Raw genomic sequence first — 16,565 nt, 5'->3', positions numbered from 1 at the left:
TCATATTTATAAAGCAACAAAGACAAGCGGGCACTAAACTGCCCATTTGGCTCTGCTGGTGACTGTGAACACAAGTGGGTTTAATGGGCTGGAACACAAGGAGCTGATCCACTCGGGTGGGCAGGAGTAACCTGCCACCAAGAGCAGGAGAAGGACAACCACTCTCCCTGGGTGAAAGTGCGGAGGGCAGCCTGCAGCCTTGGGGATGTGGGCTCCCTGGGGAGCCGTGGGTCCCTTCTCCTGGCTGAGGGTTGACATCTTGTGCTGCTTGCCAGTATATCACTGCTGTCTGAGCCCTGAAGAAGAGCCAACCACACCATGTCACTGCCATTGTCCAGCCACTGGCATCTGTCCCAGCAGCCCGCTGAGGACACTTAGCAGAGTGTGACCAAAACCTGCCTTATCACAGTCCACCTGGGACCAGAAACAAACCCAGGGCAAAGGGGAGTTTCCCAGCAAAGTCTGACAGCTTCCAACACAGGAACTGCTGCTGGCTACTCAAACCCTTTCTCCTTTCCTGCCCACTACAGTGTATTTGTTCTAGAAGCCTGTCCAGCTCTTGGGAAAGCCAGCAGAGGTGTTGGCTGAGCCCAGGTGATGGTGTTTCCCAGTGTGACAGCCAGAGTTGCTCACACCTCTGCTTCTTGTGCTGTCCCATGTTTGTGCTGCTTACAGAGACATTTGCCCTCTCTGCCTGCTCCACAAGGACACTGACTTCCCTCTCAAACAGTCCTTGGGTTCTTTCTGGACAATCATTTACTTGCTGATAAATGCTGTTTCTTGGGAGGAAGGAGAGGGCACAAGAAAAACCATTTGTAACTTTGGCTCACATGTGGTTGACACTTTGATCCAGATAGGATTTTTTTAAACTTAAAAAAGTCTCGCTTTATTTCATTCTGCTTCCAGCATTTATCTCCAAGTGATACTTAATGGTGGGGGCTAAAAAAAAGGCTGAGAAAGCCCAGACTTAAGTGAACTTGTTTGATCTCCCCTCATACCACCACTCTGTCCTGCCCCAGTGGAAAGTTTGTTTGCCTTTCTGCTGAGCCAGCCCGAAAAAAGTTTTGTTTTGTATTGACTCAGATGCTTTGCTTTCAGGTCACTCCTCAAGGACCTGCACAAGCAACAAGTCATCTTTGATACTGGGCAGTGCCCAGAGTCTCCCTTGTGCTGCATGAAGGCTTCCAAGCCTCCCCATATCCTCATTCTCCAGTGCCCTCTCCACCCCGTGTGCCCAAAGGCCACTGATAGTGGCAGCTTTGACCACTAATTCTGGGGAGCACCCATTCCCTCCTATCCAGGGTGAAGCTGCCCCAAGGCCTCCTGGCAGGAGAGAGGGATTTCTGTGTGCTTTTGATTTTGTTTCTACATCTTTCAAATATTTTTAGTGCTCATAAAAGTGAGAAACTGGGAGACCCAGCTGGGACCAGTACTGTACAACCCTCACCCAAGGCAACTAAGACCTGCCCACTGCCAGGCCTAGTCCCACATCTCTTAAGCAGAAAGGCAAATGTTCTTTCTCCCCCAGCATCATCCCAGTGATTTTTTGGGGAAACCTTGCAGCTCTTATGGGTGCTGGACGTGATGAGTAAAATTCTGTGGTGGAGCAAGCTCACACCAGCCTGGAGTTTCCAACAGGACATTTAAGCACCTTGGTATTCTTGACTGGGGCATGGTGAAACGTGCGCTGTGTGTCCTACCACACAGTTGGGTATCTTGTAGGGTGGATGCAATGGTGGTCTAAGGCATCACAGGAAGTGCTCTGCCAGCACTGCTGCAGACAGGTGCTGGCACAGCCCCATCAGCCTTCCCAGTGTTATCCTGGCCCTCAGGAGGAGCCTGAAGAGAAGTTGGTCCCTTAACGGGCTCTCACGGCATGGACAGCCAGTGGAGCATGCCAGCCCTGATGGGACTGCAGTGACAAAGTGCTGATCTGCGGGTTGATAAGGAGGGGCAGCGCCAGGCATGCAACAAAGTGAGCCTATCAGGCCAGCAGAAAAACCATTAGCCTTTGTTCCTGGCCTCCACACCTGGGGAGAGGGGTTGGGGACAGCAGGAGGGGCAGAACTGCTGCCTCTTGGGGCTGCACAAGGGCTTTGCAAGCTGCTTTTCTGGACACCCTGCCATTTCAGTGATGCCATAGATTAGAAAAGCTCTGTAGTTACTCTTTTGCTACCATAATCACAGAGCATAGCTGCTGGTGGATACAGTACCTTAGCAAGTTCCCTTTTGTTTTAAAATGCTCCTCTGTGCTGCCTTTTTTGAGGTGTTTAAGGGCTGCTCTAGGGCAGGGTGGAATACTGGTCTTACCACATAGTTGGCACGAGAACATGCAACTGTCAACAGTGCTCCAGCAATTAGAGCTCAAGTATTGTTTGGGGATTTCAGCTTCTTTCTAGCTGGAGATCTTTTGTTTCCTGGTGTGTACAGCTGAGACTGCCCTGCAGAAACCCTGTGTAATGGGAGACCCAAAAACATACCCTGAGCAGCATCGCTCGAGGGAGCGCTCATCCTTCAGATAACAGCAACATCCACTTGCTTTAGGTGTCCCCAAAAAGTGACCCCAGTCACACAGAGCTCTGCTCATGCAGGGTAAGGGCTAAGGCAGATGGGCTTCTCTCTTTTTCCCAGCGCTGTCTCTATCCTGCTGCCTGCACGGGGTTCAAATGAGGTTGGGGAATGATTTTGTGTGGCCGTCAGTCTCTTCAAGACCATCCACAGCATTTTTCTGCCATCTGTCATTTTGAGAAGAAAGCACACAAGAAAAAATAATAAACTCAAATTATTGCCTAATCAACACCAAAATCAGCGCTGCTTGCTCAGCCTGCGGGCCACAATTAGATGCCATCAGCAAATTTGGGCAGCTTGCCTGGGCTGCAGTCTTTCATCTCTTGAAGACTGACAAGCAACCCAGGGATCTGCAGGCAGAGGAAGGAGCTGGGATCCATTTGAAGGACTTGCCCGGCTCTTTGGGGAAAGAGAACATAATTCAAAACAGTAGGAAAAACGGAGTTTTGTGTTTATGTTTGTTAATTAAAGGAAACCTCATACCAGAGGAGGGGGCGTTCAGGCCTCCAGCACCATCTCACAGTATTGCCCTGGTTATGCAGCCCCGGCTCCGTTTGCCTTGCCAGGAGGATGCTCTGGGTAAATAGCTTTGGGAAATTATGGAACATGTGTCACTTGAACATCCTTACAGCTCTGTGGCAGCCTTGGCGGGGCCGTCGCGTGTCTGTGCACTCAATGCAGGATCTTGGTACCTGGTTTGAAGCACACACCTTCCTCTTCCTCCAGTTCTGCAGCACCGTTGCTTTTCCAAAAGCCAAGAGCAGGAGGAAAGGGCACCCTGCCTTCACCCTCAGTGCCAGCAGGGGAAGGGTGCTCGCAGGACTGGAGGGGGGTGAGGGGAGCACCCAGAGCCCGGGGGGAGGGGACAGCAGGGATCAGGGTGCTCCTGCCAGGGGCTGGGAAGGGGTGTGGGACTGGGCAGAGCAGGGGACTGGGCAGAGCAGGGGGCTGGACACGCTGCCTCCACTCCCCACTCGCACTGGCCTCCACATCTTCTCGTCCCCGTGGAGGCAGGGCTCAGAGGTGCTCGGAGCAGCTCAGAGGAAAGGTGCTGAAGTCTGTCCCTCCTCCCAGGGAGGAAGGTGGGTTTAGAGAAACAACCCTGCTGAAGCTCCAGTGCTCTGAAATGTGATCCTGCCAGAGGCACCTCCCTGGGCCCCACCTCGCCCTCTCCGACCTATATATGTGACCGGCCTTGGGCGGGCGCGGGGGACGTGGGCTCGCACGGTCCCCCGGAATCCCTGTGGATGGAGAGGCCGAGGCACCAAGGCATGGCAAAGAACACCTACATGCGCTGGCGGCTCCCGCTCGTGTGCCTCCTCTGGGAGGTGGCCATGATCGTCCTCTTTGGGGTCTTCGTGCACTTCGGTGCCGAAGCTGATGCACACTGGGAGGAAGAGAAGCGAGAGATGAACCTGACCAGTGACATAGAGAATGATTTCTACTTCCGATACCCCTGTGAGTATTCTGGGAGCCTAATCCTTGTGCTGGCTGGTCCCCATCCCATCCCATCCCATCCCATCCCATCCCATCCATCCTGTCCTGTGGCAGAGCCTGTCATAGGCGCTGTCTTCACCGATGGCTGGAAAGTCACGCTCTTGCCTTGAGGCTGGTTTGGGGTTCACCAAAGAGCAAGAGAAAAGCCTCATGGCCCTCCAGTGCCTTGGGGCTCTGTCAGCAGGGTATCGTGATGTCTTTTTTCCAGGAATAGGGCTGACGTGTTCCCAGCACTCTGAAAGTTTCAGCTTGCTGCCCCCTCCCTCAGCTCTGGATCAGAGCAAGCCTTTCTGTGCACACAGAGGAACAGCTGTCGAGATCCTGTGACATCTTCCTCCTCTTCCTCCGTCCACCCCCTCACTTGTGAATTACCCTTTAGCTACTGGCATTTCAATGCCAGAGTCCTCCTAAGCTGCCAGGATCCCAGGGTTCTTGGGTCTCTACGTTGTAGTGACACAGAAATTATTAAGAAGGTTAAAGCCCTTCTGGCCAGGCAGTGCCTTTGGGTGGCTTTGATCTCCAAGGCTGGTCATCTTTGTGAGCCCTTCAGAACAGGCTGCTTCTGTAGGCAATTGTTTCCAAGGAAGCAACAGGCCTGAGTCATGCATCTATTTAGAACATTTCCATTAAAAACACCTGCTAAATCAAAGGAGCTATAGCAACCTGTGGCTGCTGAGGATTAGCTAGTTCAGAAAAGGATTGGCTTACAGAAACCTGCTGCTCAGTCAGCCTCCAGGTTCATGTACGGTCGTGGCTGCCCTAGGCTCTCCCTGGACATCTGCCCCTGGGACCAGCCCCACGCAGGTTGGTGTGAAACAGAAGCAGTGCCTGAGGGCTGCTCTTGTCACTGGTGTGCTGGGAGGACATCAGGAGTCCAAGAAAGAGCGTGTAGGAGCTAAGGAAGTGACATCTCTTCTGTCCTCATATCCCACTCCTGCTCTGCAGTGCCAAATATTCCCCCTCAAATGGCTGCATGGATTCAACACAACTAAGTCAATCTAAGGGCAACTGCTCAGTTTAGCTTTGAATTACGTTTGTTTCAGATCTGAGGAAGAGTTCACATGCCCAAAAGCGCAGCTTTTCTTTCTCCCTTATCTAATCAGAAATATTCTCTCTCTGCTAAGACGGACAAACATGACAAGGTGGCCAAGCCCTGGAATTTTAATCCTTGTGTCCATCCAGTGCTGCTCAGAATAATGTGGTGGCTGAACACCCAAAGATCTCTTGGACCCACATATCTTCGATCACTGCTGTCCACAGGACCTGTCTGCAATGGCAGAGGGATAGGAGTGACAAACTGACAGGTCCTTCAAGCCAGAGATGATTGGGAAGGCGGGCAGAGGGAAGTTGTCCTGGTTTCAGGAAGCCAGTGCGTGGTTGTGTCAGTGGTGCCCATTGCCAGGTCCAGTCAGTGTGACAATTCCTTCTCATTTTGGATTGCACATGGATATTCCATAATGGGTAACTCATCTGCTCTCTAGGGAAAAAGAAATTCGATTTTTCATCCCGGGTAGCATTCCCAAAGCCCAAACACTTCCTCTTGGTAGTTATGGCAATTGTCCTCCCACAAAAGTGGGCTTACAAAACCTTTAGGGCACGGCAATGCCTGTTCTGCCTCTCAGTGATAACAGTGTTATTTTTACTAAGGGAAAACAAAGGCAAGGGTTAGAAAAATGTTTTAGTCTGGGTGCGGTTTGAAGAAAGATCTGCTCTTCCTCCTGAGTTCGTACAGGGTCTAACACACAGTGGGATCCTCTGGGTTTCTGGAAGGCACACAGTCCACAGCTTTAAGTCTGACGTGTGTATTTCTGCTTTTAGGAAGAAAGAATGAATATGTAATGCAAATGGCAGTGGATAATTCTAGCAGTATATTGTGCTGCTTACACTGGAAAAGAGAGAGGGGAAATAAATACAGCTGCAGAGAGAAAGTCTATGGGATTGTGTGGAAAAACCACAGTAAGGAAGGCTGCTTCTTAGGACATGTGGAGAAGTGCTTTTGAAGTGACCTCTGCTGAACAGTGCCAGCTGCAGATCTCGCCTCCTTCCTTTTTTCAGAGTGATTTCATAGGCATGGGAGGCATTTTTTAAGAGCAAGCAGATGAGCATGGCACTACATGGCTTAAGCCTGTCCAAATGCTCATCTTAAACAAGTTGCAAGGTCTTCTAAAGCACAAAAGGATGAAAGTCATGGCTTCTGCAGAGCTGCACTTCATGCAAGTCTTCACCAGCCCTCAGTGGAAGTAGCAGACACAAGCTCTGTGGAAATGGACCAGGGGCTGATGGATTTCAGCACAGGTTCGGGGTAGAGCGGACTTGCAGTCACTGAATTTCCTTTGCCCTGAGCTTACACCCTCTCTGAGGTGCACAGATGTTGCTGGATATAGTGAATACAATGATTTGTGCACTGCAAAATGCAGAACTTTCTGGTTTAGCTCCATCAATGCTGTGTTTATCTGTCCTACAGCATGGGTTTGCTGGTGGGAGCCTCCCAGGGGGGATCCCAGCCTTGGGCCTCCTGTTCTTTCCATGGGCTGAGTGGCCTGCAGTGTGAGGGTTTGCATGGTTCAATTTGTAAGTATGCAAGCGTTTCAGCTCACTTAATTGCAAAGCAATGCTTATCTGATAGAAACGTGCAGCATTAAAAAGTACAGTGGGTTTACTGCACCAAGAAGGTCTTTCAAGAGGCTCACACAGATCTGGTTTCCCCCGGGGAAGGGCATCTGAGGGGCTCGAGTGAGCAGGTCTGACCATTAGTGGGAAGAACTGGGTCTCTCTGGTTTAAGCACTAAAAATCTCACAAAGTGGGTTTCTGGTTTCAAGGGTATTTTGCTGCTGATTTCCAAAGCATTTAAAAATGTATTTGTAAACATTCCTTGTTCTTGTGCTCTCCTTGCTCTGAGCCGTCACCAGGACCCTGCAATGAATGGACCTACCCAAAATGACCACTTACGTGTTTTAACAAAACTTTACTGTTCATTTCACATGATATTTTTTGAGTTTTTTACAAAAGGGGAATAAACAATCTGAACAGAAAAATGTCTTCCTCTGTACACTCCATTACTCTCAGGTCTTCTTTTGCACACAGCTTTTAGTAAACATTTACTTTAAAGGCTGAGCCTTTTACCCAAAAGCCAGTTTCCAAAAGCTGAGCCCTTTTCAGACTTAGAAATGTGGGGACATGAGGCAAACACACATTTCTGCTTGAATTTCCCCCGTACTGCTTCTGATGTAATTAGTTTCTATTCAACACCAAATGCACGTGGCACTTTCAGCCCTGCTGTCCTCACAGAGCTAACAGTCCCTTCCCTCTGCACAGCCTTCCAGGACGTCCATGTGATGATCTTTGTGGGCTTTGGCTTCCTCATGACCTTCCTCAAGCGCTATGGATTCGGAGCTGTGGGTTTCAATTTCCTCCTTGCTGCCTTTGGGATCCAGTGGGCTCTCCTGATGCAAGGCTGGTTCCACTCTTTCAAGAACGGGAAGATCCTCATTGGAGTGGAGAAGTAAGGAGGAGTTGGGCTCCGGGATGGCACCTCTTGCCTGGCCAGTGGCAGAGCTGGAATGAGAGTCAAGCAGCTGGCAACACCTGTCCCTCACTTACATCAAATCAGTCTCTAAACTGTTGTTTTCCCTCCACATACGTCCACTTGCTTTCCACCTGTCAGTCCAAAGGTACCTGCCATTGTGGTGGTACTGCTCAAAGGGAGATTTGAGATGAGTGTCACCCCTTAGTGCCAAGCCAAGCACCACGGATGTCAGTGCTGAGAGCACGTATCATCCGCGTTATCTAAATAATGTGGGTGTGTGAGGATGGGAGGAAGGTCAGTGGGAAATCCGGGGATGTCTCCTAATCACCTCTTTGTCTTCAGGTGGGATCTCTAGAGCAGGGTGAAGGTGAGAGTGATTCACAGAGGAGTATTTCCTTATTGAACCGCCATTTTCCTTCCCCTTTTCCAGCCTGATCAATGCTGATTTCTGCGTGGGGTCCGTATGCATCGCCTTTGGGGCAATCCTGGGCAAAACCAGCCCCATCCAGCTCCTTGTCATGACTTTGTTTCAAGTCACGCTCTTTTCAGTGAACGAGTACATTCTCCTCAACCTTCTTCATGTAAGGCTTTAGGTAGTACCTGCTTCGTTCTGCTCCTTCCTCTCTGCACCTCTCCAAACTGTCTCCCTTTGCTATGGCTCCACCAAGCCACTGCCTTCATAAGCATTTAAAATGCAAGAATTCAGGCAGCAAAAGTAGACAGATTATGAAGGAGAGGGGCAGTGGGTTGTACTTCCCTGAGAAGGGAGATCTTCTGGGGTTTTACACGTAAGCTTGGCAATTCAGGAGCACTGGGTCCCTCTGTCAAGTGCGCAGACAAGCTGGGCACGATGCAAATCGGGCCTCAGCTCCAGAATGAGTGGCGATTGCAGAAGCAAACCTCTGTTTTCCCATGGCTGCAGGTAAAGGATGCGGGTGGCTCCATGACCATTCACACCTTCGGAGCCTACTTCGGCCTCACAGTCACACGGATCCTGTACAGACCCAACCTGGAGCAGAGTAAGGACAAGCAGGGCTCCGTGTACCACTCCGACCTCTTTGCTATGATCGGTGAGTCAGCCCTCATCTCGGGGGTGCTGCTACGTGGGGACCACTCAGCTGCACAGGGTGGTTCCTCCTGTGTCTCTGGGAAAAATTGAACCCAGGATATGGAGTTGAGGAGCTCTGCATCCCAGAGGGCTTTCACCTTTCAGAGTTACTCAGCTCCCTTCATCAGTGCCTGGTCTGAGATGATGCCTGGGAAGACAAGGATGTATTTTGGTTCCCTTTTTCAGCCAGCTTTTCCTGATGCTGGTCTCATCATGCGGGGTGCGGCTCGGGGGAAGGAGGACTATGGGATGTAATTTCCCCCTGTGCAAAAGTATCTTCTTTAGAGGTTTTTTTTCAGTCCCTGTGTTCTCTCTTTTCCCTTTCTCCTCCTCATCCCATCTGCCCCATCCCACCACCAGGTACCCTGTACCTGTGGATGTACTGGCCCAGTTTTAACTCAGCCATTTCTGATCATGGGGATGCCCAGCACCGCTCTGCCATTAACACGTACTGCTCGCTGGCCGCCTGTGTCCTCACCACAATGGCCTTCTCCAGCATGCTGCAAAAGAAGGGCAAGCTTGACATGGTAAGATGGGAGCAGAGCATTCTGCACTGCCCAGGGGACATGTAATGAGGTTGATCAAGGGTCCAGGAAACAATTGGCACTTGTGCTATGCTGAACAGATGCAGGGTTTCAGGGCATGATGGTGAAACCAGCATCCAGGCAGAAGCTCTGAAATAAGAAAGTGGGAATGAGTCCTGCGGGGCTTGAGGTGTGGGGTGATGCCCTATCTGTGGTGGACCCAAGTCACAGCAGGGACTAGACTTCCTCTGCTGGGCGTGTTTGGCAGCGCTCCCCAGCAAACCAGGCCTGCGCAGCAGCTCGTGAGCAATCGGGGGGCTGACTTGTACGTGTTAGATGTGTGGGTGACATGTCTCTGTGACAGGAGAGCTTGCATGACACACGGGTGAGACAATTTCCATCTCATCACAACTCCCCACCCATATCTGTGGATGCAAAGAACGTGTGTGGTACGGGGAGTGGGAGTCTATGTGCACCTGTGCTACAGACAGAAGCCGCCTGTTCTTTTCTTGTTTTTCACCACCAAGCAGGAAAATGGGCCCTGATATTTCCTCTGGAAACATTTTCAGAGCTGATTCTCCCACTTTGCCATTTGCACCATCCCTGAGCAATTACAATCTTCCTGAGATGCCAAGGCAGGGCGGTTGCTTCTGCAGGTCCACATCCAGAACGCCACACTGGCCGGCGGCGTGGCCGTGGGCACCAGCGCCGAGATGATGCTGACTCCATACGGCTCCCTCATTGTCGGGTCCATCTCTGGCATCGTGTCCACGGTGGGGTATGTCTACTTCACGGTGAGTGCTGCTCGAGGGGTCTGCAGCCCTGGTCCTGCTGAGGAGACCAGACATGGATTCACTTCCCTTTGATGGTTCCTGCTTTCCAGAATCCCTTATGAGATGCACTTCTGACTCCTTTTGCTGCCCCAAAGTGCTCAGGAAGTTTCATACTCCCAACAGGAGTGTGTTTGGAGGATTTGTTGTTGTTTTACCTTGAGCTTGGTTCACATCTTTGTCTACAAGCCCTTAGCTCTTTATTGGCACACAATATCACTCCTCTTTCTCTGCTTATCCCAGTCCTCCATGGAAGGGACTAATCCTTTCCCGGGCCACGCTCAACTCCCTCATCTGTCTCTACTTCCCTTCCCCTCAGCCTTTTTTGGAGTCTAGGTTGCACATTCAGGACACATGTGGCATCCACAACCTCCATGCCATGCCAGGCCTTATTGGGGGCATTGTGGGGGCCATCACAGCAGCTGCAGCCACGGAAGATGTATATGGAAAGGAAGGGTAAGATGGCTTGAAAATCTTCCCTGAGAACAGATTTTACCTGAAACTCTGTGGGCTGGGAGCAGGGAGCAATTAAGAACTTTTGTTAATAGTTCAGAGTTGCCCAGAGTTGTCCCTCAAAAACGTGGGGCGCACTGACTGTGTTGGGCTTACAGAATTGTAGTCCATCTTACATAGCAGCATCTTATGCAGCTGATTCCTGGTGGCCTCATAAAGTGAGCCACAGTCCTGCTGTTTGGCATTATTCTGGGCCACAATGGGTAGGGAAGTGCTTCTCCCTCCCCCCTGCATTGTTTTGCGGGGTCAGGTAAGGCTAAAAGTCTGAATTACAAAGCGAATGTTTATATTTTGGGCTTCTCCTTGGTAAAGCTTTGCCAGGGCCAGAGAAGGAAGTGAGCAGTGTTTTGGTCATTGCAAAACTCTCCTGATCGATTGTAGAAGAGAGATGGGGCTAGGAAAGAGTTCCCAGGAGAGCAGGGCAACATGGTTCCTCTGGAGCCAGGGAATATCTCCTGCCAGGGGCTGTTGTCACCATTTCTGCCCTCGGCAGGTTCATCAAGGCGTTTGACTTCACCGGCGCGTACCAGACGCGGACACCCAGCATCCAGGGAGGGTTCCAGGCGGCCGGCATTGTGGTGTCTCTGCTGATGGCATTTGCTGGGGGTGCCATTGTGGGTAAGCCGGAGGGGAGCGCGGAGCGGGGAGGGCTGAGCCAGCCTGCAGCTGAAACAGAGGCATCAGTCTGCTCTTTCTCCATGGCCGGGGCGATCATCCTGGGGGAACGGCACCGAGCAGCGTTTGCCCCCTTGGGTGGACCACCCTCATGCCGCCTGCATCCCTCACGGCCCCCTGCCCACCGCCCTGCCCTCCTCCTTCCAGGGGGCATCCTGAAGCTGCCCATCTGGGGGGACGCCGCGGCCGAGAACTGCTTCGAGGACGACGTGTACTGGGAGGTGAGGGGGGCGCGGGGCGGGAGCGGGGCGGGGGGCACGAGATGGCGCTGTCGGCCCGCGGCCCGGCCCGGGGGGCTCAGGGGGCTCTGCCGCAGGTGCCGGAGGACGAGGAGAGCGACGCGTACCACATGCACAACCCCGACAAGCCCGCCTCGCCCTGAGCCGCGCCCCGCCGCCCGCCCGCCTCCCCCGCCGCAGGAGCTCGCCCCGCTGCCGGGGCCGAAGGATCGCCTTCTCCCCGTGACGACGAGGGCTCTGCCCTGCTCTGCCGCGTTCGTAACGAGCTGCTGTGGATATAATAAAGACGTGTTCTTCTTTCCAGGGGTGTGCTGCTTTGTGTCAGCGGCCGAGCGGGATGGGATGTCGCCCAGAGCCGTCTCTCCCGCCGGCTGTCGGGAGAGCTCTTGGCTGCCCGGGACAAAGTGGAAGCGCTGGGACACTCCTGGTGCCTCGGGGACAAAGTGGAGGCATGAACGGTGGCAATAGAGGCTGGGTGTGTTAGTTAGATACTGTACTGGACAGTGCAGGCTGGGGAGACGCTTGGTTTGGGAGCTGGCACCTTGAGATGACAATTGAGAAGGTGATGAGCCCCTATGGGAAGCACGGGCCAGGCTGGTTCTTTTTGAGGAGGGGATGCTGGGGTGCAGCAGCTGTCCCTGCACTCATCGTGCCATCCACAGTGGGGTGAGGGCCAGCTGTGAGTCCAGCTACACTCCTACATGATGGCCTCTGCCATCGCCTTCCCTTGAACTGCCCTACTGAGACCTCCATCAGCTCCCTGGGAACCTTGTTAGGATGTACAGCACAGACTGACAGGATCCTTTCCTCTTTTTTGGATTCAGCCATTTCTACCAGTGTTATCAGATGGCTCCTTCCACTTACTGGTGCTATTCTGATGGGAAGAGGACAGTCCCTTTCTCTTAGCTGGACCATCAGGCTTCAGACGGAGTTGGAGGAAACAGGGATGAAAACCAGGCCTAAAATCCTACATGTTTTCCAGGGTGATATAATGTGAGGAGCAGGAAAGGAAAAGAGAGGGGGGGGGAAGGAGGTAGGAGGGCTGATAGGTCTCTTCACTGCATCTAGCTGTAATTCTTACACCTGAGGGGGGGAGTCAAAAGTAGCTATTCACATCCCCTTGGGATATGACACCCTCATTTTCCATGCTGAGTAAAGACAAAAACCCTTTACAACATGTTTCTGGAATTTGTCAGCGGCTGCCAGCAGCAGCATGTTAATTAAATGTCGGCAAAGATGGAAGCAAGAGGCTCTGCTCTAATTGGACACTTTGCTTGGTGGAGCTGAAAAACATTGTGACAGAGGAGGAGGTGCCGAAACACTGTGTTCCCCTGCCATGGCGCGGGGATGGGGACAGCCAGGCACGGGAGACGCTCTCTCCTGTACACGCGTTGCCTCCATTTGGCCTGAAACAACCTCACCATTGAAAAAAGAAGAGTAATAAAAGATCTAAAATCCTCCATAGGATTGGTCTCGAGCATGGCAGCAGTGTGTGATGCAGGGAAAGGGCTGGTTGGCTAAGGAGAAATTCAGAAATATCGTAGCTGGGCCATCAGGAGCTCCAGCCCTCTTGCCAGCAAGTGGTATATTGTGTATTTATTTTATGATGGCAAAGGCAGGACTGACAGGGGTTAGAAATGGTCTCTGGAGAATGATCCCTGCAGAGGCTGAAGCATATGTTGAGCTGCATCTTTTCTCCAGAATAGGGATGGGAAAATGTAGGGCAGTTTTCCCTGTGCAGGGATCTCCTGAAGGAAGGAGATCTCCTCCCAGCTTCTCTGCACTGGGAAAGGGATGTAACAGCCATTTTCTGCTCACAGCTTCATTCAGAGAGTGCATCAGAAACCACCACAGGGATGTTTACTGACAGGCACCGTAGACAATGTCATTTCAAAAAGGGAGTTCTAAACTCTTCCCCCCAAGTCTGCAAAATCTCAAAGCAGCAGCAGACCTTTTGGGCACTGCATTTCCTACTGTGTCACCAGACTGGTGTCCCTCCATCCCACACCATTTGAGTTCTGTCTGTGTCCCAGATAATCTGTGTGTCCAACCTTCATGACCTCTGATCTTCCTCCCAGCTGCTTGCAAGGGGCTGTGGGGTTCAGTAATGGCAAAAACTGGGTGACCCTTACTGCTTCTGCGAGGTGGCCAGCCCACATCTCTTGTGGGACGGGTCTGTGAGCCCTGGGAGATGTTCCCATGTGCATGTGCTGGAAGAAGAAGCCCTGACTCAGTTCCCTGTCCCTCCGGGCTCTGCTTCCTCCTCATGGGAAGACACCTAAATTGCCCAGGCTGCTGGGCAGTGAAGCGTTTTATTGCCCATGGTCTTGCGGGGCTCAGTCTGGTCTCAGTACCTAAATCACTCTCTGGGGCTGGCTGTGCAGTTTTAATTCCCTGGCAAACAATGCTGGGATCGGGCTGGCGCGTTTGAAGTGCAGTTGCCGCCCCAGCAGTGGACGGAGGGTTTCTCAACAGGGGAGCGTGGAGAGCAGAGGATTGGGCTGCTCTGGCAGGCGGGAGAACGTGTGAGAAAGGGGCTGTAGATACTCGTGGGGATTAGGTGGTACAAATTGGCTGGGAAGCACCGGAGGCATTGACCAAAGTTGTCCTGGGGCAGGTTCCCATGGGGGGGGGGGCGCCCGCTGAAACAACCTGCCTTCAAGGAGGCTGGAAGGCCCAGCCTGGCTGCTAATCCCCTGGGATCTGTGTGGCACGGAGCAGAAAAGAGGTTAAAAAAAAGAGAAAATCTCATGTAAAGGTGGTGGTTTCCCCAAGGGGATGATGTTAGAGAGAGCAGGGAGGAGGTGGGGGGGGAACAGCGTAGTTTAATCCCTCTTTTAATAGGCAGGTGGTGGGCTTTGCTCGCACTCCTGCTTCTGTAAGCTGCTGCAGAGATTTTGGCAGAAGGCCTTTGCTCACCTCTGCTGTCCCTCATTCTTGGTGGAGAGGGGCCCCATCTGTGGATCTGCCCGAGACAAGGGGGGTTGCCTGCTTACTGCATCCATGCCCATGTGTGTGTTGGTGTGCATGAGTGCAGCTACATGGTGCCAACCCCAGATTTGGGCTGAAATGGACACATTGCACACCCCAGCCCCTGGCCGCTGCATATCTGCCGCTGGCAGAGTGCCCATGTGTACAAAGCCGCCTGTTCCCACAGCCGTGCCTCAGCCTTCTTGACCTCGCACAACTGGCACGCTGAAAACCACGCTGTGGGTGCTGCTGGTGATGCTCACACGGTGTTGGCCGTGGTGCCACTGTGCACATCCTCCCACCTTGGCCACGCACATCCACCTACCTTTGGGCCGGAGCGAGCGCGTGCGTGTCCGGCCCGGCGTGTCCACGCCTGCGTGAGCACCGCTCCGGCCCCTTCTGAAGGAGCGCTGTAAATTGTAATCAGATTAGGGCAGCCGGTCGCTTAGGGCCCTTGAAAAGGGCATACGTCCCCTCATCAGTACCTAGCATTGAGTCGCACAAAGGGTCTAAGTAACTCGGCAGGGGTCGGGCCCTCTGGAGCGCAGGGGAGGGGGCTCGCCTTTCTTTTCTCTCTGTCCCTTGTAATTATGTCAATTTGCTAGCCAAATTGTTTGCTTGAGTGGACAGTGGGGGCTTGCCCCCCTTCACACCTCCCCCCCACCCCTAACCCCATTCATGTGCTAATGTGGGAAGGAGCATGGCCTCCTGACTTCGGGAGGTGGCCGTCAAGGAGCAAAGCACAGGGGTGCATGGGCCAGGAGTCCCCCGTTTAGGTGCCCATGGTGGATGGCTTGGCCTTGCAGCCCTGATGAACGGGGCACTCCTGTTTACTTTAGCCCATGGCAGGCTGTGCAATGGCCAACCTGCCCCAGACAGCCCTGGTTTTCTCTGGCCACCCCTCACCTGCACCACATGCCACGGCATCCCCAGGGCCAGGAGCCATGCCCTCCTCACAGTGGTTTTCCCGGCACACCTCCCCACCCGTGCACCTCCCAGCATTTGCATATATTCTGCCCGCAAATCCTTGTCAAGGGGACCCTCTTTATTGCCTGTATAGATCACAGGGTGTTAGTTAAGGGGCTTCTTTGTATTGCCTCAGACAGCTGGGGTCATCAAAAGTCCTGTGGTGGGAAGGAGAGACAGGAGGAGGGGGGAAGCTCTGACAATACAGACTGAAGGATTAAAGGAGCATATAAAGTTCCTATTGAGTGAGACAAGAGGCTGTTCACTCCCAAGATTGACAGCAACCAGGAGGCGATTCCCAACACAATGTCCAATTAATTCTCTACCCTCTTCACTGCCGTCTCCTCCTCCCTCCTCTCCTGGGCTGGGCATGAGCAGGGAAGGGCTGAAGCTAAGATCCTCGAGAAGGTTAATTAATTATTCCTGACTAAGAGGAGCTTGCCAAGGTGCAGGCCAGTCCCCAGGCTTGCTGGTCATCCATCCCCCTCCCACAGGCTACCATCAGTTTGGGCCACTTCAGGGTAGTTTTCCTCTCTATCACAGAGCTGTCCCACCAAAGGTCCATCATCATGGCATGTACTGGACAATAACCCGGGCTACTGCTGAGCCCAGAAGAGGCAGATTTAGGGCTAAAGCCAAGCTGACAGTGGAATGCAGCAGGACAAGGCAGCAGCAGGAAAGCTGGGGAGCAGGGCAAGGTGCATGGCCAAGATGTACGGGCGTGCAGAGCATCTGGGGAGAGACAGAGCAGTGTGTGCCAGGCCTGGGGATCAGATTTTACCTGTGTGTCCAGTGGCAGTGGTTAAAGCAGCTCCACCTACCCTGGTTATGTAGGGAGAAGTGAGTTTCTGGCAGTGAGGATGCATTTCCACTGTTCCCTGGGCTGGCCACCCACACTGGCCCCAGTGCTGGGTATAGCAAGACTTGTAGGAGATATTGTAGGATACTGCATCTCTCTGATGTACCTTCATGTACAGGGGCAGAATCTGGGCCACCATGTGAAATTTCTGCAAAGCACTGAGTACACAAATTTTCTGACCTGTCTGTTCTGGTTTTTTCCTTACAAACATCTCAGCCCAGAGGGAGGAAAGCACCTTTCTCTGAGCTGGCCATCTTTTTCTGGTACTCTCTGCAGCGGGGAGGCTCCC

General features: G+C 52.7%; 1 protein-coding gene across 1 annotated transcript; it reads left to right on the top strand.

The window, feature by feature from the left end:
* Positions 1-3,593: 3,593 nt before the first annotated feature.
* Positions 3,594-11,784, top strand: LOC121673142 (ammonium transporter Rh type C). The gene is made up of 10 exons (XM_042046210.1): positions 3,594-4,026; positions 7,382-7,568; positions 8,023-8,173; positions 8,515-8,662; positions 9,061-9,227; positions 9,881-10,018; positions 10,374-10,510; positions 11,061-11,185; positions 11,390-11,463; positions 11,559-11,784. Exons 1-10 carry the CDS (start codon positions 3,816-3,818, stop codon positions 11,622-11,624), a joined length of 1,404 nt encoding a protein of 467 aa, XP_041902144.1. The 5' UTR covers positions 3,594-3,815; the 3' UTR covers positions 11,625-11,784.
* Positions 11,785-16,565: the final 4,781 nt, after the last annotated feature.

The sequence above is a fragment of the Corvus kubaryi genome, unplaced genomic scaffold, assembly GCF_017639235.1.
Source record: "Corvus kubaryi isolate FWS band 111438036 unplaced genomic scaffold, C.kubaryi_AGA036_p1.0 65243, whole genome shotgun sequence".
In the NCBI taxonomy this organism is placed as follows: domain Eukaryota; kingdom Metazoa; phylum Chordata; class Aves; order Passeriformes; family Corvidae; genus Corvus; species Corvus kubaryi.
The sequence above is the reverse complement of the archived record's forward strand: the minus strand, read 5'-3'. Positions and strand labels throughout refer to the sequence as shown.

Excerpts from the sequence above, each read along its gene's own strand:
- LOC121673142 (XM_042046210.1), top strand. The coding sequence starts at position 3,816 with ATGGAGAGGCCGAGGCACCAAGGCATGGCAAAGAACACCTACATGCGC. Across the intron at positions 7,569-8,022 it reads ATCCTCATTGGAGTGGAGAA|CCTGATCAATGCTGATTTCT; the intron begins GTAAGGAGGAGT and ends CCCCTTTTCCAG. Across the intron at positions 11,186-11,389 it reads TGCTGGGGGTGCCATTGTGG|GGGGCATCCTGAAGCTGCCC; the intron begins GTAAGCCGGAGG and ends TCCTCCTTCCAG.